The sequence below is a fragment of the Brassica rapa genome, chromosome A05 (genome assembly GCF_000309985.2).
Source record: "Brassica rapa cultivar Chiifu-401-42 chromosome A05, CAAS_Brap_v3.01, whole genome shotgun sequence".
NCBI lineage: Eukaryota > Viridiplantae > Streptophyta > Magnoliopsida > Brassicales > Brassicaceae > Brassica > Brassica rapa.
The window spans coordinates 25,538,849-25,560,272 of NC_024799.2; the positions used below are offsets into that span (position 1 = coordinate 25,538,849).

The 21,424-nt window shown below is 35.7% G+C and overlaps 4 protein-coding genes and 1 long non-coding RNA gene across 6 annotated transcripts; 2 read left to right on the forward strand and 3 right to left on the reverse strand.

Annotated features, from left to right (window-relative positions):
* The first annotated feature begins 106 nt into the window (after window positions 1-106).
* On the forward strand, window positions 107-2,711 carry LOC103870513. The gene has a single exon (XM_009148645.3). It carries the CDS (start codon window positions 308-310, stop codon window positions 2,525-2,527), a length of 2,220 nt encoding a protein of 739 aa, XP_009146893.1. The 5' UTR covers window positions 107-307; the 3' UTR covers window positions 2,528-2,711.
* An 83-nt stretch (window positions 2,712-2,794) lies between these two features.
* On the reverse strand, window positions 2,795-6,308 carry LOC103870514 (cell division control protein 48 homolog A). Its single transcript, XM_009148646.3, has 8 exons — window positions 6,068-6,308; window positions 5,768-5,930; window positions 5,381-5,609; window positions 4,527-5,293; window positions 4,219-4,440; window positions 4,061-4,132; window positions 3,330-3,974; window positions 2,795-3,237 (listed from the first exon to the last, which is right to left on the reverse strand). Exons 1-8 carry the CDS (start codon window positions 6,094-6,096, stop codon window positions 2,935-2,937), a joined length of 2,430 nt encoding a protein of 809 aa, XP_009146894.2. The 5' UTR covers window positions 6,097-6,308; the 3' UTR covers window positions 2,795-2,934.
* Window positions 6,309-6,896: 588 nt separating this feature from the next.
* LOC103870515 (serine/threonine-protein kinase PCRK1) lies at window positions 6,897-9,766 on the reverse strand. The gene is made up of 5 exons (XM_033291965.1): window positions 9,514-9,766; window positions 8,817-9,229; window positions 8,101-8,361; window positions 7,899-8,021; window positions 6,897-7,599 (listed from the first exon to the last, which is right to left on the reverse strand). Exons 2-5 carry the CDS (start codon window positions 9,192-9,194, stop codon window positions 7,087-7,089), a joined length of 1,275 nt encoding a protein of 424 aa, XP_033147856.1. The 5' UTR covers window positions 9,195-9,229; window positions 9,514-9,766; the 3' UTR covers window positions 6,897-7,086.
* A 279-nt stretch (window positions 9,767-10,045) lies between these two features.
* LOC117134149 lies at window positions 10,046-18,530 on the forward strand. Its single transcript, XR_004458326.1, has 2 exons — window positions 10,046-13,638; window positions 13,740-18,530. It is a non-coding gene; the product is annotated as an uncharacterized LOC117134149 (long non-coding RNA).
* On the reverse strand, window positions 17,536-21,278 carry LOC103870516 (isocitrate dehydrogenase [NAD] catalytic subunit 6, mitochondrial). 2 transcript variants are annotated; one of them, XM_009148648.3, is made up of 7 exons: window positions 20,580-21,278; window positions 20,184-20,504; window positions 19,952-20,113; window positions 19,736-19,810; window positions 19,529-19,638; window positions 19,366-19,438; window positions 17,536-18,957 (listed from the first exon to the last, which is right to left on the reverse strand). In XM_009148648.3, exons 1-7 carry the CDS (start codon window positions 20,739-20,741, stop codon window positions 18,766-18,768), a joined length of 1,095 nt encoding a protein of 364 aa, XP_009146896.1. In that variant the 5' UTR covers window positions 20,742-21,278; the 3' UTR covers window positions 17,536-18,765. The 2 variants fall into 2 exon arrangements, with proteins under 2 accessions (XP_009146896.1, XP_033147862.1); XM_033291971.1 differs by having other exon boundaries at window positions 20,184-21,278.
* Window positions 21,279-21,424: the final 146 nt, after the last annotated feature.

Here is a 21,424-nt window from a genome sequence, read left to right on the forward strand (position 1 = left end):
AAATGCTTAGAAAGAGATCAAAGCAGAGTGAAGAAGGATGAAATGACGTCGTTTTTGGAACACAGCCATCTCAGCGAGAGGGTTAGTTCTCTTATACCAACTGGGCCTGTTCCCAAGGGAGTATATCCAACATTTGATTCCTCTCGAGGAGCAAAACGACACGAAACCCATCGTTTTAGTTAACGTGGCCCAGCAGTTTCGGGAAGAACCAGAGACACAGAGGCTAATAAAAGATCTCATTTTTATTCTTCTTCTTCTTCTTCGTCTTCCCCAAATTAGGGTTTCCCTTCTATCGTTAATTAAATTAATGCGAGGCGGTGGCAAGAGAAGATCAAGCGGCGGTGGTGGTTCCGGGAGAAGCAAATCCAGATCTCCAGGACACCGCGCGGCGGGTTCTTCCTCCGGCGGTCGTCGCCGACGTACCAACAACACTCTGTTCGTGGAAGGAGGCGCTCTCGCCGATTTCCCGAAAGATCATTCCTTTTCGACGCCGTCTCGAGGAAGAAGCTCTTCCAGAAAGGGATCGAAGAAGCCCGGAAGCTCAGATCGTGCTAAAGCTTCTGCTTCTGGCCTGAGGAGATGCAGTGGTCAAAGCTACGCCTATCAGTATCCTTCAGGCGGTGATCGTGAAATGGTTGGACTCGGATCGAATCAGTTACTGTTCGGGAAGACAGATGGGAACCCAATCGTTGCGTGTCTTGATGATCAGACGCCTTCGAAGGAAGTGGTTAAGGTAAATTATGAGTATGGATCGAGTTTTGTTTTGGGTGGTGATGATGATGAGACTCATAAAGGTTTGGGCTTTGAATCTGATGCTGGGCCAAGTGGTAGCCTTTCTGTTTCTAAGGAACTGGGAGATGAGAATTGTGAAGAGGGTGGAGATGAAGCGATGCCTGATGTTGTGAAAGTGAAACCGTCTAAGAGGAATTCAGGTTTCATTTCTATAGGAGGGATGAAGCTTTACACTGAGGATATATCTGATGATGAAGAGAGTGGTGGAGAAGAAGAAGAAGGAAGCATTGGATCTGAAGAGAGTGAGGAGTCATCTGAGAGTGAAAGCTCGGATGACATGTTTGGAAGTGATGCCGAGATTGATGACGCTGTCGCGAAGGATTACTTGGAAGGTATTGGTGGCAGTGAGAATATGTTGGATGCTCACTGGTTGGCAGAAAAGTCACTAGATCAACTGGATTTGTCAGGCGGTGACACTTCTGGAAGTGATTCTTCTGCTGAGATGAAGACAGGGAAGAAGTTGACTGGTTTTGCTTTACAAAAGGCGTCAATGGAGTATGGGAAGAAGAAGTTTACAAGAAGTGGTTCGTCAGGGCATGGTAAGGCTACAATGGATGATCTTATGTTTGTGAAGGATCCAAGAAGTCTTTCGGGGAAGAAGAATAAGAAGACTAAGTTTCTTCCACAGTCTTGGCCTTCAGGGTCACAAAAGAGCAAGCATTCTCGTACCTTTCCTGGTGAGAAGAAGAAGCATCGCAAAGAGTATATTGCTCTGAAGCGTCGCGAGAGAATGTTGCAGCGCGGTGTTGATCTTGCTGATATAAACATTCAGTTAGAGCGTTTTGTTCTGGAGAACGTTGACATGCACTGTTTCCAGCGTATGCACAACCGAGATTGCTCTCAGGTGAGACGGTTAGCAGACGTGTACCGCTTATCAAGTAGCTGCACTGGTTCCGGAAAGAAAAGCTTTGTGACGGTGACTCGAACGTACCAGACATGTATGCCATCTGCTAGCGATAAGGTTCGCATTGAGAAGCTGATAGGAGCAGGAGACGAGGAGGAGGACTTTGCTGTCAGCGGAGGAGGGGTGAAGGTTAAATCTGGAGGGTTAGAGAGGAAGAAAGCAAAAGACTCATGCAAAAAGCGACCTACTAGAGAAGAACGGGAGAGAAACAAAAGCAGCGGGAAGAAGAGTTCATATGCTGAGCAACCTGTTTCATTTGTGTCATGTGGTGTTATTGATTCTGAGATCGCTGTGGCAAAGACCTCTTCTGATGTCAACGTTGCTAAACAAGTGGGTGAAACTACTCCGGAAGCCTCTAGTGGAGCAGATATTGGAGCGTTTGAGGTACACACCAGAGGCTTTGGATCTAAAATGATGGCAAAGATGGGATTCATAGAAGGAGGTGGTCTAGGAAAGGAGGGTAAAGGAATAGCACAGCCAATAGAGGCTATTCAACGTCCGAAATCACTTGGTTTAGGTCTGGATTTCTCTATTGATACCGACGAGGCTATTTCACCAATCAATAACAACGCTAGGAAGAACAGATCTTCCTCCTCTGGGAAACAAGTGAAACGCGGCTCCCATGACATTGGTGGTGGCTCTAGCTCAGCAAGAATTAGAGATAAAAGATTGGGAGCCTTTGAGCAGCACACAACAGGTTTCGGCTCGAGGATGATGGCGAGAATGGGTTTTGTGGATGGCTCGGGTTTGGGAAGAGAGTCGCAAGGCATAGTCAATCCGTTGGTCGCTGTGAGACGTCCTAGAGCTCGTGGACTAGGCGCTGAAGGCTAAAGATTGAGTGTTTTAAGTTTTAACAAGACGGTGTTATTTTAATAAGTTTATGTTCATCTTTGTTCTTTCAGTATGACTACTACTTTAAACTATGGCTTGAGCTTTGTTGATTAACAAATCTCTTTTACTCGAGGCTTGTTGTGAAGTGACCATTGATAGCAACGAAAGTAAACTACTTGTAACTTCTGGATCGAACCGCCAATGCTTTTGTAAGTCTTCACATTAGCAAAGACCTCAAGTTTGTAGATTTCCCTTTGTCAGTACGAATGAACAAGAGTCAATTGAGAACATTGATTAAAAGAGCACCAACATAATTCTGATAACTTAAAAGAAACACAAGGTATCCAGAAGTAGTAGAGAGAATCCGACTGAAAATTTAAATAACAAAGTATGATAAACTTGATCACTTAATTGTAGAGATCATCATCGTCCGCAGCAGCAGCAGCAGCAGACGTGGCAAAAGGATCAGCGACTCCAGTGGTTGCACCTGAACCAGCATTAGTCTCGAACCTGAACTCGGAACCAAACCCTCTAGACTGCTGCAGCGTCTGAGCAAAGGCTTGGTACTTCCTGATATCTGCATCGCTCACACTCCTGCGTGCATACTTCATCGACTCCTCGAAGTGTGCAGCTTTGATCTCTGATACTTCATCCATATCTTCCTCCATGGCTTCTGGGTTCTCGCTCCTCCTCTTCTCCTTTTCAATGTCCTGAAACCAAAACAAAAGAGCTAAAGTTTAGACAATGGACATTCTTTATCAATCAAGTTAAAAATTTAAAAGCCTAGTAAATGATCTCTGACCTTCTCAATGTTTTCTCTGATGGCGTACTTGCAAGCCCTCTGGCAAATCTCAGTGATATCAGCACCACTGAATCCCTGTGTGTACTTAGCGAGAGCGTTGATGTCCACATCTTTAGCGATAGGTGACTTCCTCAAGCAGGCCTTGAAGATATTGAGACGGGAATCCTCATCTGGCAGTGGAATGTAAATGAGCTGGTCGAGCCTTCCTGGACGGAGAAGAGCAGAATCAATAATGTCGGGTCTGTTGGTTGCTCCGATGATGAAGACGGTCTTCTTGGCGTTCATTCCATCCATCTCAGTCAAAAGCTGGTTCAGGACTCTATCTGCTGCGCCGCCACCATCACCTCCGCTTCCACCTCCTCTCTGAGTCGCAATGGAGTCGAGCTCGTCAAAGAAGAGAACACATGGAGCAGACTGACGGGCCTTGTCAAAGATTTCACGGACGTTGGCTTCACTCTCTCCAAACCACATAGTGAGAAGCTCGGGACCTTTGACACTGATGAAGTTTGCTTGGCACTCGTTGGCTATAGCTTTGGCCAAAAGGGTTTTACCACATCCAGGAGGACCGTAGAAAAGGACTCCCTTAGACGGAGACATACCGAATTTCTCAAACTTCTCTGGGTGCTCGACTGGGTATTGAACAGTCTGCATTTAAACAATCACAGAGGTTAAACGCTTAGCTTATAGTTAATGAACAGATCCAAGCAATAAGAATGGAACGAGCAATATACCTCTTGGAGCTCTCTCTTGACATTCTCAAGACCTCCAATGTCATCCCAAGAAACATTGGGTACCTCCACAACCTGAAACGCAAAGAAAATTTGGAATGAAATTTAAGTGAGATTACAGGTTTTGATCTCGTTCTAAGTGCATCAATGTCAATACTCACAGTTTCACGAAGTGCAGATGGGTTGCTGTTCCCTAGAGCAGTGTGGAAGTGTTCATTGGTCACTGCCATGGAATTGAGGATTTCAGCATCTATGGAGTCATCTTCCAAATCAATCACATCCATCTTCTCCCTAATGCATTGCAGGGCAGCTTCAGTGCACAGAGCTGCAAGATCAGCACCGACATAACCGTGAGTGTCCTTTGAGATCCTTTCTAGATCCACCTGAAACAAATAACCAAAAAGGCGAGTTAAGCTTCTGTAAGCATTACAATCAACAAACGCAGGCAAAGGTAGAATCAGAAACTTACATCTTCAGCAAGCTTCATGTTCTTTGTGTGGATCCTGAGAACTTCAAGACGTCCAATCTCATCAGGAACACCAATATCAATCTCCCTATCAAATCTTCCAAACCTTCTCAAAGCCGGGTCGATACTGTTGGGGCGATTGGTTGCTCCCATGACAATAACATGTGCACGAGATTTCAGCCCATCCATTAGCGTGAGGAGCTGAGACACAATCCTCCTCTCAACCTCTCCATTAGTCTTCTCTCTTTTCGGTGCAATAGAGTCAATCTCATCAATGAATATGATCGAAGGAGCGTTTTTCTCAGCCTCCTCAAACGCTTTCCTCAGGTTGCTCTCACTCTCACCAGCCAGCTTGGACATGATCTCAGGCCCATTGATACAGAAGAAAAAGGCACCAGTTTCGTTAGCAACAGCACGAGCGATCAAAGTCTTTCCAGACCCAGGTGGTCCGTAAAGCAGAATTCCCTTCGGTGGCTTAACACCAATTGACTTGAACAGCTGTGGATGCCTCAAGGGAAGCTCAACAAGCTCCCTGATCTGAGCCATCTGCTTCCTGACTCCACCAACATCATCATAACCCACTTCATCAAGCCTCTCTTCGTCCTCTCTCTTGACTGGCTCTCCCTCACAGAAAATCTCAGTGTCCGGAGCAACAACACAGTACTCAGCAGGATCCGTCTCAATAACCTTGAACTCCACACTCCTCATTCCTCCTCTCACTAGGAAGAGATCTCCCTTCCTCACCGGACGGTATGCCTCAAGGAAGTAAGCTATTGAAACAAAATCAAATTATATTCACAAAACCAATCAATAAACAATATATCTCAAACAAAACAAAAAAAAAAGGCAACTATTACGTTTGAGGTAAGCATCAAAGAGGTTTCCAGTCACGCCTTCAACGGTATCATCAACAGGCAAGATGTGCACACGCTGTCCGTACTTGACATCAGGGCATTGATGAACAGAGATAACATCACCAAGCCTAACCCTCAAGTTAGACCTGACCACTTTGTTCATCCTGATCTTTGGCTCCTCACAAGACTCATCAGCAAGAGCTATGCAGATAGTGTCCTTCCTTTTCTTACCCTGAAACACAAAACCCAAAACAAAAAAAGTCAATCAAGACAGCATCAGTACAATACTATAATTCTATAATCAAGAAAGCAATTCTCTTTATATTCATAATACCTAAAGATCATATAAATAATTGGTTTCAAAAGTATACAAAGGAGAAAAGATTCAACCTTGATGAGAATGGTATCACCACGGAAGAGCTGGAGCTTCTCCATGGTAGCAGGGTGGAGAGACACGACGGAGTTATCATCGTTGATGGCCTCATCGACGACAAGTCTGTTGGGAGACTTCTTCCTCTCCAGAATAGCAGTACTAAAATCCTTCTTCGATTTCCTGAAAACACACAACAAAAGGATCGAGCTTTTAGCTACATAAACTAGATCAACCAAAACCCTAATCGCGAAATCGAAAACCTAGAGTTCAATAGATCGGAATCGGAAAAAGCAAAATCGGAGATCTGGGTAACTTACGAGTCTGAAGATTCAGCTGGGTTCGACATAATTGAATCGAGATTAGCGGAAGAGAAGAGAGTTTCCTCAGAGAGTTGAGAGGTTATTTGAGAGAATGGGATCTGAAAGAGAAGAGAGATCTTCGCAGTGAGTTATATCGACTCTACGTTTCTTGTTGGCAAAGAGAGAGACCTTAGACTTTTATTTTCCTTTATTTTCCTTTTTTCTAATTTTCTAGAAATTTCATAACCGACCCTTAATATTTCCTTTTTCCCCGAACTTGTACTCTAATTCTTTCGTGACAAAAAAAAAAGTACTCTAATTCTATTCTGTGAATAAATAACTCCAATTCTCTTTAATTCCCTCTTTTCTAGAAGTGTATCATAACCGACCCCTATTATTTCCTTTTCTCTCGAACTTATACCCTAATTCTGTTTTGGGGATAAATAACTCCAAAATTATCAAAAATGAGAGAATTTAAACAAAAATATATATTTTTTGAACATTTTCTTGCATTAATATAAAAGATGAAACAAAAATATTTCTTCATTTAAAAAATTTTTGTTTCACATTTGAATCTGTAAAACATGTTCGAATTTTATAATTTTCTACATATCAATAATTATCAAAAGGAATATACCTAACCAAACTAACAATCTTCCTACCTATCGGCTATAATATTCTTTTTCCAAAATTTCAGCAGTCCTCATCTTAAACCCAAAATCAAAACCATAATTGTGTTTCTTTAGGTTTTGTGGAAAGATTTACTTGCGGTAATTAATAGGTACTTTTAACACATAAACTTAATTATACACTTCAGTTCAAATATTCTTTGTGCTGAGAGCTTAGCTTTGTAACAAAACTCATGATAAGCTTATATACATATTTTGGTAATTCAGTTGTGGTTACAAACATAAATAACAAACATCAAACTAACATTAAGCATATATCACAATATGTATATGAGCTTTGATTTTGACATTGCTCTCATCCAAATCTTGAAGCTCTTCAATCTCTTTTTTTTTTGTTAAAGTAAACAATCAACAAGCTCTTATTGTCTTTGGGTTCCATAACTTACCAAACCAACCTCCTTCACCACCACCATTCTCTAAACCCCTCTTCTTTTTCCCTCCTCCAGCGTCTCTGGAAGTCTCCAGACTCTGCAGCGGAACTAGCTGCGGGCTAGTACCGCTACATGAAGGCGCTTCAACAATCTTGTTCACCATCTCCAACACTTCACTCATCTTGGGACGTGCCTTTGGGTTTCTAACTAAACACCTGTTGGCCACAACCGCTAGCTTCTGAACTGATTTGAGAGGGTACTTCCCTTCTAGCCTCGGGTCTAATATGAGCTTGAACTTCCTTGTGTCTGATAGATAAGGTCTCACCCATTCTAGAAGCTTCTGCTCTCCCTTAGGTTTGTTCCTATCAACTGGTTTCCTCCCTGTGATGAGCTCGTAGATAAACACTCCATAACCCCAAACGTCGCTTTTGGATGTAAGACGACCTGTTTGAATATACTCAGGAGCTGCATAACCCATTGTACCTACAACCTAACCAAACCGAAGAAAACCAATTTAAAACATAGATGTTTGTACAAATTAGGCATGGACATTTTACCGGACCTAATATTCCGAACCAGAACAACTCGAAATATCAAACCCAAAACCAAAAATTTACAAGTACGTAGATGGGTCAAAAATCCTCTAACCTAAAGAACCGGAACCAAAAAGAATCGACTGGTATAGACTCTAACCCGAGAATAACCGATCCAAATAGATTTGGTCCGAAGACCCGAATGCCCTAGTCTAGTACAAATCTTGCAACCAAAAGATGAATGCAGAGAGCTTACATCAGTAGAAACATGAGTTAGTCCTTCAGATGGACCTAAACGAGCCAAACCAAAGTCAGAGAGCTTTGCTTTCCAGTTCTCATCCAAAAGAATGTTCGATGACTTAAAATCTCTGAATATTATCTGTAACACACATTATAACAAGGTCACTAAAAGAGAGAAACAATGAGATCAATTATCAAGTCATGAGACGGTTGATTACCTGAAACTCCATTTGTTCGTGAAGGTATGTTAAACCACGAGCTGCATCTTGAGCTATTCTCAACCTGAGGTCCCAAGTAAGGATGGTGAGTGATCTAGGAGATAGGTGGAACTCAACGCTTCGGTTTGGCATGTATTCATAAACCAAAAGCCGTTGAATCCCGCGCTCATCATCTTCTGCGCAATAGCCAAGCAACTTCACCAAGTTTGTATGCTCAACCACACCAAGAAAGTTAACCTCAGTAACCCATTCTTTATGCCCCTGCAAGAAAAACAAGAAGAAAGTTAAGACCAGGGTTCTCAAAATCGATAGTAGATCCGAAACAATTTTCTTAAAATCCGATTATATGATTTAAATCTGTTTGAACTGTTTTAAATCGGTTTAGATCAAACTAAATTAGTCTAAATCTGTTAAATTAAACGATAACATTAGTACAAATCCACAAATTTGTCGAATTTTTTTTGTTCCTAGTTTATCTAATTTTGATAATTCAACACAACAATTTTACAATTAAACTCAAAAACAAAAAATATCTTATACTCCTATAAATGCAAAATGTATACAAAATAAATATCTGTTAATGCCTAAGCTTCTCAACTCCGAATAATCAGACTAATCACTAATTCTATATAAAAAGCCTAGTTACCTGCTAACAATTTCTAGAACAGTGGTTAAGAGTTTAAGACATATAGATAAATGTTGAAGACAAGACTTGCCTGTAACCCTCTTTTACCAAGCTGCTTAACAGCAACTTCGATTTTGATAGACGGATCTTCTAAACTCCTAACTGTTCCTCTGTAGACACAACCAAAACCTCCTTCTCCAATCATAACAGACCTGCTGAAGTTCTTTGTTGCAGCCTTGAGATCAGTGATGCTGAACTCTCTGAGATTACTTGCTCTAGTAGACATTGTAGGAGGGTACGAGTTCCTCCTCCCCATGGATGACTCCGTGCTCGTGCCAGAGACGTCTCGAGAGTTAAACTCTGACCCGCTTCGGTTAATGTCGCGGTCAGAGAAGTTAGAGGTCTGTGAGACATTAGGGGTCTTGTGTTCCTCTTTCTTGTCCCCTCCGGAGAAGAAGAAACACTTCATTGTCGAGAAGAGACTACACCACCGGCGTTTCTCCACTACAGAACATAAAACAAAACAGCTGAGCTTCAAAGTTAAAGCCTTTGGACAATTGAGTAGTACTTAAACAGAGTAACATGTTCTTAGACACTGAAAGAGATTAACTTTAGAGTCATTCCAAAAGATCCAAAGAAGAATGTTTTTTGGCAAAACAGATCCAAGTCTTTGTTCTAAGTAATCGAATTTCGAAAGTTGGTTCCTTTGTTCTCTAAAACCAAACAGTGACCGTGTGACTTAGTGAACAACCAATCATGAAAAAAGGCAGAAGATGATTACAACTCACCTTTGAATTTGTCTCGTGAACATAAAAATCAAGATTTTTATCAGAAGAAGATGATGATGATAGAAAGAGATCCTGGATTTGAGGAAAGATATGCAGATGGTGGTTTATGATACGGAAGGTAAAGAAGCAGAGCTTGGAAGAAGATGAAGAAGTCGTAACACGGCAAACAAAATAGAGAGTCTTTGTGGATTTAGCCAAGTCAGCAAAAGAGCATAGAACTGATGAGAATTTAAACTGTGGAAGAAATTGATTGAAATTGTATGGATGTTTCAGAAAATAATATCTTTTTTATATAGAAAACGAACTGTGAATAAAAAAAGTTATTTTTTTCTTTTGACATTTTCAACGATGAGGTGCTTGAAAAAGTAGCCTAAGCTCGCTTTTGTATTGTGATTTTATTAAGTAGTAGTAAAAAGTTGTAGTTTGGTTATCTAAAGTATTTGATAATATGAATTACTGTCAATTAAAAATGTTTTAAGGGAATTAGAATAGACGATAGTTAAATCAACAAGTAATTAACACACAAAATGAGAGGCTTAAAGAACGAGGGGAAGACATACTCAACATGTTGGAGTTCAGAAAAAAAAAAGATTGGATCACTTTGCATGAAAAATTGCATGCTATGAGAATTAAATGACAAATTATTGAGCATAAGTTATGTAGATTATGTTTGTAGTATATTATTGACGACATTGATGATGTATTTTGCATTTTGTATGCCAGCAAGCATGATTCTAATCTTATTATAAATTATCATGAGATTTGCAGTGGGGGAAATTAGAGAAAGGATCACCAAGGAGATTTTCCCATATCTTCCTGGAACATTGATTACATGAATTTAACGACAAAAGTTTAGCATTTTCACACAAAAAAGTATCAGTTAAAGATATCACTGGTTTCGGTTTCCGTATGATCTATCTCGGTTTCTTACAATTTGTTTGGTGAATTGTACCACTTGTTGAGCAACCTTAAACCTTGGTAAATTAACCTAATTATACTAACTCAACATTGTCGTGTTGCTTACACTAAGTGGTAGGAGTGGACAAAAAAACTGAATCAAACCAAACAAAACCAAAGTATATGTCTAAACTATGTGGTTCAAAATTTTATCAACGCACATGATTCGGTTTGGTTTTAAAATGAACTAAACCAAAAAATCAAAGTGTTTTTTAATTCGATTAATAAAAATATAATACTAATATTAAGATTGAATACATTTAACCATTTAATCTAAATAAATAAACATAATTTTATACATTTTATTTCTAAATGAATAGAATAAAGACAATTAAAAATAAAATAAAAGAATATGAATATGAATATAAATCACATACATTAACAACAAAATCAAAAATTAATTATGATAATTATTTTACGTTTGAAGATAATTACATAAACTTATTAGATTTCATCTTCTATATTTTTACTGTGATGTTTGGCTTCACGCTCAAATATGAAAAAAACAAATTTAGTGTCAAATGATATTTGTTTATGTTTTTATAAATTATATTTATGTAACTAAATTAAAACAATATTAAAAATCAATTCGACTGAATAGAACAAACACAAACAAACCAAATTAAACTGATACAAACTAAACCGAATGAAAACCAAATCAAATATGTCTTATTTTTACAAATTTTCTATTGAGTTTCAATGTGTTTTGAATTGAACAGACTTTTTAAGTTGGATGTAATCATTTGCAGTATGCTGATAAAAATAGTATAATCTCATCAATACAATTAATAAACTAATTGATATATCAGTTAATGATTCATAAATCATATAAAATTAGTATATGATATTCATATATAAAATTATCATTTTAATAAACTAAATGTCATTCTAAATGTTTTCCTAAAAAATGTTAATTGTATAATCAATTCATATATAAAATTATCATTTACATAATCTAAATGCTATTTTTAATGTTTTCTAAAATTTTTGACTAAATAATAAAAAGTATACAAAAGTATGCCAATCAAATCATTGCCTTCATTTTCATTTTCATTTCCATTTCAGTTTTATAGTGACAGCTGTTGTTTTGCCTTGGTTGGTTCACGTGACCCAAAAAAAATTATCGTGAAAAATTAGCCCCACGGTCTAAGCGTATAATAAATTCAATTCATGATTTTGGTTCTTAAGTATCAGTCAGTGAAGAACAACGTATATATGATCAAACTAATGAACGTATGATCAAACTAAAATAAAATCTTACAGTTAGGTTGTTGATAAATTTTGTATGATTGTGGAATGGATCAATAAGAAATTTAACTCGGCATTAAAAACATGTTTTGTGAGATCATGCGAAATCAGCCAGTTATTCGAGTGAATAGCTAACCATATTCATCATGATCACTTACTTTCAGTTAAACCAACTCAAATATTTTTATTGAAAATATAAAATTGTAAAATAAGAAAGTAACAATAACCAAGAATTCATTTCAGGGAATTATAGAAAATTTGATTATTGTATTTACCTATTTATATTTGTATATTTTTGAGTTATTCCGGGTCTAATCTCCAAAAAAATTTGTGTTTTATTACTTACGAATTTTAAATATTTATTTATTTATAATTTTAAATATTTAATTATTGTGTACAATAATAATAAACATACTTATATCTAGATTAAAAATATATTCAAAAGATATGTAAAATATATTATGTTTTACTTAAATTTTGAATTAGTTAATTGACCATTGATTTTCTAAAGATATTTGTGATAGATTTAATGCTTGTAAAATATATGTTTTGATATATTTTTCTATTAAAATAAAATTTCAAGGTTAGTCCATTAAAAATATTACACAATACACATGAAAAAATTGTGTTATTTTGTCTTTTTTTGAAACACGTGTTATTATGTCTTAATAAGAAAAATTATGATGGAAATTTATAAATTATATTGTTATAAATGTAATCCCTAACAAATAATTCAAAACAAATCTTAAAAATATAATTTAGCTATAAGCTATGTTACCTATATCATAATTCGAAATATATAGAAATGATATATAGAATTGACATAAATGGGAATTTATAACATGATAACAAAGAACATTTAGAAACAATCAAAAAAATAAATAAAATGTTTGACAATATGAATATATAGTTTGACCATATTTATTTGACATGCTTACAAAATGTTTACACTGAAACTTTCCACAGTCAATGTTGATTTATGGTGTGTTGGATAGATATAATAGGTTTTTTTTTGGGCAAGGATAGATATAATAGGTTGGAATCGGATATATATAGGTTTACATTGCAAATCATTTATATATAGGTTTTATATAAATAATAACGGGTATATTTATAAATAAAATATGTTATATTAGTAGATTATTTACGGTTTTCTTACAATGTATGCAGTTGTTTTAATAAAATAGATTTAAAGAACAAAAACTAAAAAAATATGGTGTTTTCAAGATTTAAAGATTAAAACAAAATAGTAACATGATCACCGTATACGAAGTATTTCAGATTTAGGCTTTGAGAGATCACAAAAGTAGAATAATCCCATAGATTTGAGTATAAATTTGTTTAGATGCGTATACAAAATACAATTAATATACGTCTAGAAGACTGAAGTAAGATTTATTGTAAAAGTTTTTTTTCTGCCAAATGGTATAAACGAAGTATGCATCATATATATTTTTTTATCTAGATTCTAATGCGCCTGTTTTGCTAATTTTAGAGTCAACTCAATCATCTATATATGTTTGTAGACACTATGTTCTGCCAAGCGAAATAAGTAAAGTATAATTCATATTATTGGTCTGAAATCTAAAACATGTTTGGACTCAATTGTATTGATGTACCTTGCGGTCCAGTCTTCCGTTTATATATGTTTGTAGACACTATGTTCTGGGCGACTCGGAGTGGACTCGTATCGACCTACCTTGTGGTCAAGTCTTCCTTTTATCTCCAGTCATGTACTCAGACATAGACGGGAAGTTCTACTGACTACACCGGTTCAACTAACTTCACTGCTAAGTACGGTCCGGTGAATGCCTACGTGAGATTCCCTCTGTCTAACTCTCACAAGTTGGATCTCCAACGTCTCAATATCCACCAGCTATTTGTCCAGTCTCCTTCTGGCGAGTCCTTCATTGTTCTATGGTAATATCATTCATTCCGGTTTATTTACCGTTAGAGCATAAAAATAGAGGAACTCTATAGTAGATATTGTTTCTCTATACATGTGCATGTGTGTGTCACAGGTGTCTGGACTGCATGACGAACAAAGGAGAAGCTGTGGAGTGGAAAGACAAAATGTCCAACCAGAGCGACCTTCTTATAAAGACTCGCTACATTATGGTTTATAGGCAAGACACCGAGAAAGGTCGTAAAATTAGTCGTAAAATTTCTATTAATTTGATGTAAAAATTAGTCAACCAGACACCTTAAAATCAGTCGTAAAATTTCCATAAATTAGATGTAAAAATAACTGATGAATATTTCGTAATAGCGAATGCTTGTGTAATTATATATATATAATTATCACATTAGTTTTTCCAATACATATTATGCCTCTTCTTCGGCCTCTTCTTATTTTTCTCATTGTCATTTGTTTTTTTTTTAATTATATTTTTGCTAATGTTTTCCTATTTTTTTACATAATTTGTGCTCGATCGACCACGCCTTATTAGGCAACAGTAAATGAGCCACTTGCCACAAACAACAAAGATCAATATTCAATAAGTCTTATTATTTGCTAGTCGTCTGACACTTGGTTTGTTGTTGTAATAGTTGTCTGATAATTTTTATCTGCCTGATACATTAAGAACCATCTTACAAGAACTGATGTTATTGATAGAGGTGCAAATGACATGGTTCAAAGTTACACTGGACATTTGAATTTACTGTTCGGCAAAGTCGGATTATGTAGATTTTGCGTAATTCAAATTGAGGTATATGATTTATTTAGGAACCGAACATTTTGAATTAGATCGGTTTGGATTTATTTTTTATTTTAAATAAAAATTCTGAAACAGAATAAAATTAGAAGAAAAAAAATGGAATTGGTTTGGGTTTGAACCTGAAAACCGACAAAACCTGATAATCTCATAATTAAATAAATATCCAAAAAATATCTTGATGATTCAGTTTCTAGTAATTTTTAGTTATAAATTATGTTTTATACAAAAAGCTATTTTTAAATAAAAAACATATTTTAGGTAAATGAACTATGTTTCAAATTGTTTGATTTAGAAAACTAAAAAACCATTCAAAATTATGTAATTTGTGTTTGGTTTCCTTTTTCAGTTCGATACCGATACAATTTTTAGAAAATATATCTAGACCTAGTTCAAATGCTTACTTGGCAAGAGACTTTAAACATGATAATGTTTAGTCTATGTCTTGGGCGGCTGTAGACCCACCGTCTATTAAAACACAATTAATTATCTTTTTTTTTATCAAAAAATAATTATCTTCTTTTAGGTCTCTCATTAAAATGAGAATCAAGTCCTCACTAAGAAACCAACATTTAAATTGTTTTATATTAAAAACAAATATATTAAAATACTTACGCATCACATCCGAGCTCGAGCCAGAAGACCAAGTTGCAACGCCAACGAGCCACTTGCCACAAACAACAAAGAACAATATTTAATATATCTTAGATAAATTTATATGCACAAAATATGTATCGACAAATATATAATGATTAGATTATTTTCTTGGTCAAACCAAATGGAATATCTTTCTATTGATCTGTCGGGTTTGTATTATGTGTATGTTACAATTCATTGCCTCACTGAAACCAATCAGCTTTTGAGAATTTTTACTAAACTTTTTAAATGTGTGAGATTTATATACACAATTTGTTTGATAAACATGCTTTATTTTCTCTTTTTTTTTTAATCTAGGAAGGTCGTATATTTCTGAAATATCATAATATTTATTGCAGTGAATTAACTAGTAAATAGACGTAAAGACCCCACAACTCTCAATTGGTTCAGAGTAAATGTGAAAAATGTACAAATTTATCTTATTCAAATGGAAGTACAAATAAGAACTACCCATTCGATTATAACTAATTTACAACCTTATGCCACTGAAGTAATTAAATAAACATTTCTTTAAATAATCTTTGTCTTTTTCGAGTATTAAATTATTTTCTAAAGTAATTATAACTAATAAAGATTTCCTTAACAATAATGTACATAATATAACTTTTCTCACTTTACATGCCAATTCATCTATCATCATTATATATTAAACATAATTTTAACTGCAAAGAGAGTAATGTCTTTAATCGACACCACTGTAAATTATATTACATTCAACTTCACCTTTTCAACAAAACGGTTTTCCACTATATATTAATCATCACCCTTATCTGATTTAACCTGCACCAAACGCAAGATTGTAGTAACTTTATGAGTAATGAAACTCATAGAGTAATATAATCTAACAATCATTTTTCATGACATTTTAACTCATTTTAATCACACAAAAAATCAACTGTTATTAACCAACTTAAAGTAATTTACGAGATGTTACACTTCGGAAATCAATTATAGATATAACCAATAACTCTAAAATCAGCTAATTTGTTTATGAAGTTTATATTTTCCCTTGAACGGGGGTAACAACAAATGTAAATATGATAATTATAACCAATAAAAAATAAACACAATATTCTAACAAACAACTGAAAAATCTTAACATTTCTTATTTCTTAGGTTTCAACACATCACAATCCCCTATACATTATTTGAGGATCATTTGAAAAATTGTAACTTCAATTTTGTATTAATTACCAAATGAACCGGCTGATGTGTCATCCCGAAATTTTCTTTTAATGCTTATGTGTCATTTTTATAATGACTTTGGATAAACCTTAGTCTAACAATTTATTTTCTAGAGAAATTAGTTAACTTAACATAAAACAGTCGGACGCTTTCCACTTCATACGACATTAATAGCATTTAATGATAAGATGTACTGTGTAATCACCTTCATCGCATATACTCAGTAAAAGGAAGTAAAGGTCATCTCACAAACACATGACTAATCTGAGTTTTGCAGAGTGATTGAGGTTATAGAACCGTGTAACCTTCATCTTTACGACAGTGTAATCACTTCAATTGTTGGTCTTTGTCATCTTTATATTTGCTATACATAAATTATTATCCTTTCCTCGCATAAACCATCATTTTTTTGTTAAAGGTCGCATAAACCATCATACTTCACTTTTAAGACATGTAACTCTTCGTATTTTGATTATTAATTCAAAACCAAGATATGCGAGTTATGGTGTTCAAAAAAAAGTGAGGGTTTATGTACATAAACATGACTGATCTATATTATGCAAAATCACACGTAGATCTATATTATGACTTCCTTAGAATTATTTAAAATCAAGCAAATCAATCACACGTAGATCTTTAAGCAAAAAAAAAGAAAGAAAATCACACGTAGATCTATATTATGACTTCCTTAGAATTATTTACCACGAAAAACCTCTGTTATATATTATTTTATTTGTTCTGTCCAAATACATGCTTTAATGGTGTCAAGCATCTCAGAGCTTATATAGTTCTACTTCCAAGTACATGATCTATTAGATCTTATATATCATGATAAGACCTTCATGATCATTCAGCATTTTACTGTTCATGCTGAATTATAGTAAACTTTAGCTCATGATTAACTGTTAAGATAGTGAATTTCGTGTAGCTACACGATAAACAGAAGCCTGTTTTTTTTCATAATTCATTCCACTGGTATTTTTCAGTATTACAAAGAAAATTTCCACCTAATCGTTTATGGAAGTAACATTAGGACATTTGCTATATGCAAGTTTAGTATTTCACGCTGAAGTCAATATTGTATTTAATCATAGCGATAAAAAGTCTATAATTTGGTTTACGTCTTGGGCAGAAAGTATATATGATTCCAGTCATAACCACATCCTCTAAATTAGGTAAGTAGATAGTTCACAAAGCTTAGTACATTAATTAAGAAACTATATTTTTGAATTATATAAGTCGTGTTTAATGTTTTTTATTTTTGTCGGGGATTTATTTAGATATTACAATTATGAGAAAGATTACAAAGACGATTCGATTACCGACAATACTACATGTCTTATGAGGATCTACGCCTAACTGCTTCATTTGAGCCGTCCTATGAAGATCACGTCTGACCGGATTTACTTGCACCATGTTGAAAAACTCTTGTAAGCCTTTCTTCCGTAATCGCATAATTGTTGAATAAGTCGTGTTTAATGTTATATGGTTATAATTCCTAATTACCATATGACTTCAAAAGTTCAACGAAGACATGTAGACAAATCATTTAACCAAAGGTGTAACAAATAATGTTATAGTGATTATTTTTAATGACGTTATGTTTCACTGATTATTTTTAAACAAACTGATGTAATGTAAATTATGTTTTTCTACAATTAGTGGTACATAATTTTATAATATTTCATCATGCGCAAATCGTAGGTCTCATCCTAGTGTTCTATATATTAAAGCAAGCAAACGTGATATGCCTGGTTAACATGTGTGGGTTTAGTCATAAATGAAAACAAAAGCCCACAAATAATTAAAGATTAATTCAATTATATTGTAATGTTCATTTTTATTTCAAATTTTAATCCTATATTATATATGTTAAATTTTGGACATAATGAAAAATAAATATATTATTTTACATAAATCAAACGTAATGTATAATATTTAAAAAAAACTACAAACTCATAGTTGTTTCTATGACATTATTTCAATTGTGTTAATTTTTTTATAAAGACGATTAAGTATAAAAATTATATTTAGTCAATATACAGAATATAAAATGACAATATTCAAATGTCATAATAACATAGAACTTTGTGCTCAAATTAATAAATATATAGTATATCATGTTGTAAGAACATAAAATTACAACACAAAAAATTAAAACAAACGCAGGCACGTGCGGATCAAACTCTAGTAAGTAATTAAGATACTAGTGACTGGTATACAATTTCTTGAAACACAACTGTCTATATCCTTTCTGTGTAATGAAATGTTACCCCTTTAGGCAGAAGTAAATAGCTGTGCAAGAGCTCAAAACGTAAAACAATAAAAGAAAACACATGAGAAATGCCAATGGTGGCTTTGTTTCTTCTCATAAGAAGATGATCAGAAGGAGAGAGAGATAAAAAAAAACGTGAGCAAGAATATCTGGAGTGTAAATCCTCAAGGAAAGGTCCAATGGAAAATGAATAAGTAGAGAAAGAATGGATGTTTAGAGATGATCACAGATGGCTTTTGTGAACTCTGTTGTGGTTGAGGTACCTCCGAGATCAGCGGTTCTATACTTCCCCTCCGCTATTGTGTTGATGATGGCGCTATGAATTTGCTCTGCTTGTTTGTTGAGCTTCAGATGCCGCAACATCATCACTCCACTCAGAAGCAAAGCTGTCGGGTTCGCCAAGTTCTATATAACACCACCAACGAAGAGCAAAACATTTAGATCATAAGCTATGATTTGAACCAACTTCTGATCTGAGCATTAGGCTGATAATATCAATACTCATTGTGCAGATTAGATCGTTCACCACCATTGTCCTAGTTTGGGAAGTTATTAACATTGTTCAAAAGTATTTACAAGCGCGATGATCCAACAAGACCCGTTCCACAATAGGAACTAGACCAAGATCCAGTCTACATTGAAACTCTATAAGCATCTAAATATTATACAAGATGAATAATCTTTTCTCAGAAGCAGCTTATCATACGTGGTCTTAGAGTAACACTCAGATTTGAGTTCACTTCAATTTTATATGTGTCATAAAAAATTAGAATGATGATAACATCTGAGAATGATGCTGGTTAGAGGACTAACCTTTCCGGCAATATCTGGTGCAGACCCGTGCACAGCTTCAGCAAGGGCAATACCATCCTCCCCGATATTACAACTGCATCAAAACATAATCAGAGCTAAATAAAAATTGTCTCATCATCTATGCTAAATAATATATTCTGTGAGATGAAAGAACAAACGTTACCTTGGAGTCAGTCCTAGTCCCCCAACTAGTCCAGCACACAAATCGCTGATAATATCTCCATAGAGATTTGGCATCACCAACACATCAAAAAGTGCTGGGTTTTTCACAAGCTGCCATATTAAGAAATATCATTCACATACTCTACAATACAACTCAAGTACAATTCAGAACAAATGGTAAGGAAACAGCATGTTGTATGTAGCTTACCATCATACAGCAGTTGTCAATAACAACCTTCTCGTATTCTATCTCAGGATACTTCTCAGCTACCTCATCACAGCACTGAAAACACAAGAAGCAAATGATTATTACCTTGTCACATAACAAAGTCTTAAAAAAGAAGCCAACAATAGAATCCAAACAAAAAAAGATCACTTTGTTTCCATAGTTGAGAAGTGTTAATGTATATTCCTGAAGCCATACCTGAAGGAAAAGACCATCAGTTTTCTGCATAATGTTGGCTTTATGAATAGCAGAAACTTTCTTCCTTCCGTGAGTCTTGGCATAGAGAAAAGCATACTCCGCAACTCTCATACTCGCCTTACGTGTAATAATCTTAATACTCTCCACCACACCCTTAACCACCTTAACAAAATCAAAACGACAAAATCATCAGCAAGGCTCTTAACAAGGCTACTAAAAAAATAGACTAAACCTGATGCTCAAGCCCACTGTACTCTCCTTCAGTGTTTTCACGAATAGTAATAAGATCAACGTCATCATAACGGGTCTTATACCCGGGAAGGCTGTAACACGGCCTAACATTAGCGTACAGATTCAGCTCCTTCCTAAGAGTAAGGTTCAAGGAACGGTGACCCTTCCCAATGGGAGTAGCCATAGGTCCTTTCAAGCCAACCTTGTTATCAAGCACGGACTGTAGACTCTCCCACGTCAAGAAGCTATTGGTTCTCGGATCTACTTCGGTGCTGACATAGTGCTCGTCCCAATCAATTGCCACGTCAGCAGCAGTAAACACCTGGATCACCACCATAAAGGAGCAAACTTTATCAACTTTAGCGACGAACCCATGATGGGGATTGGGAAAAGGAACCTGTTTGACGGATTCGGCGATCTCGGGACCGATCCCGTCGCCGGGGAAGAGGGTTGCTTTGATCGGAGTGGTGGAGGAGGAGAAGGCTCTGGCAGCGGAAATGAGCGCTGAGGAGGAAGACGTTGAAGTGCCGAGAAGCCGTCTCGCGAGAAAAGCTGCCATGGTGAGAGAGGAAGAGAGACAAGAGGAGACTTTTGTGCTGCGTTGAATTAGAAAAGTTTGTATTTATACTTTATTCTCTCCGGCGAGGAGAGGGAGAGAAGAGAAGAGAATGTTTCCTTTAACGCCTTGTAGTTTTTTAGAAAGTCAACTTAACTTAAAACGGCAGAAAGTAAGTGTCGAAAACTAGCAAACGGCATGTTGTCTAGTCCCGAACTAATCCGGTTATCAGGATTTTGATAACCGGTCAGATCAAATCCAAGTGTACATGTATATGTTTCTTTTAACGCCTTGTAGTTTTTGAGAAAAAGTCAACTTTAATTAAGAACGGCATAAAGTAAGTGTCCAAAAATAGCAAACGGCATGCATTATATTCTCGAAACAAACCGGTTATCAGAATTTTAATAACCGGTCAGATCAAAACCGGTCGTATATATATCACAACAAAAAAGTAGAAGAGTATCCATCATTCAAATTAACTGAATTAACGGCACAAAATAAGCGTCTACAAATAGCAAACGGCATGAAGTGTAGTATCGAACCAATCCGGTTATCAGAATTTTAATAACCGGTCAGATCAAATCCAAGTGTACATATATATGTTTCTTTAACGCCTTGTAGTTTTTGAGAAAAAAGTCAACTTAATTAAACGGCATAAAGTAAGTGTCCAGAAACAGCAAACGGCA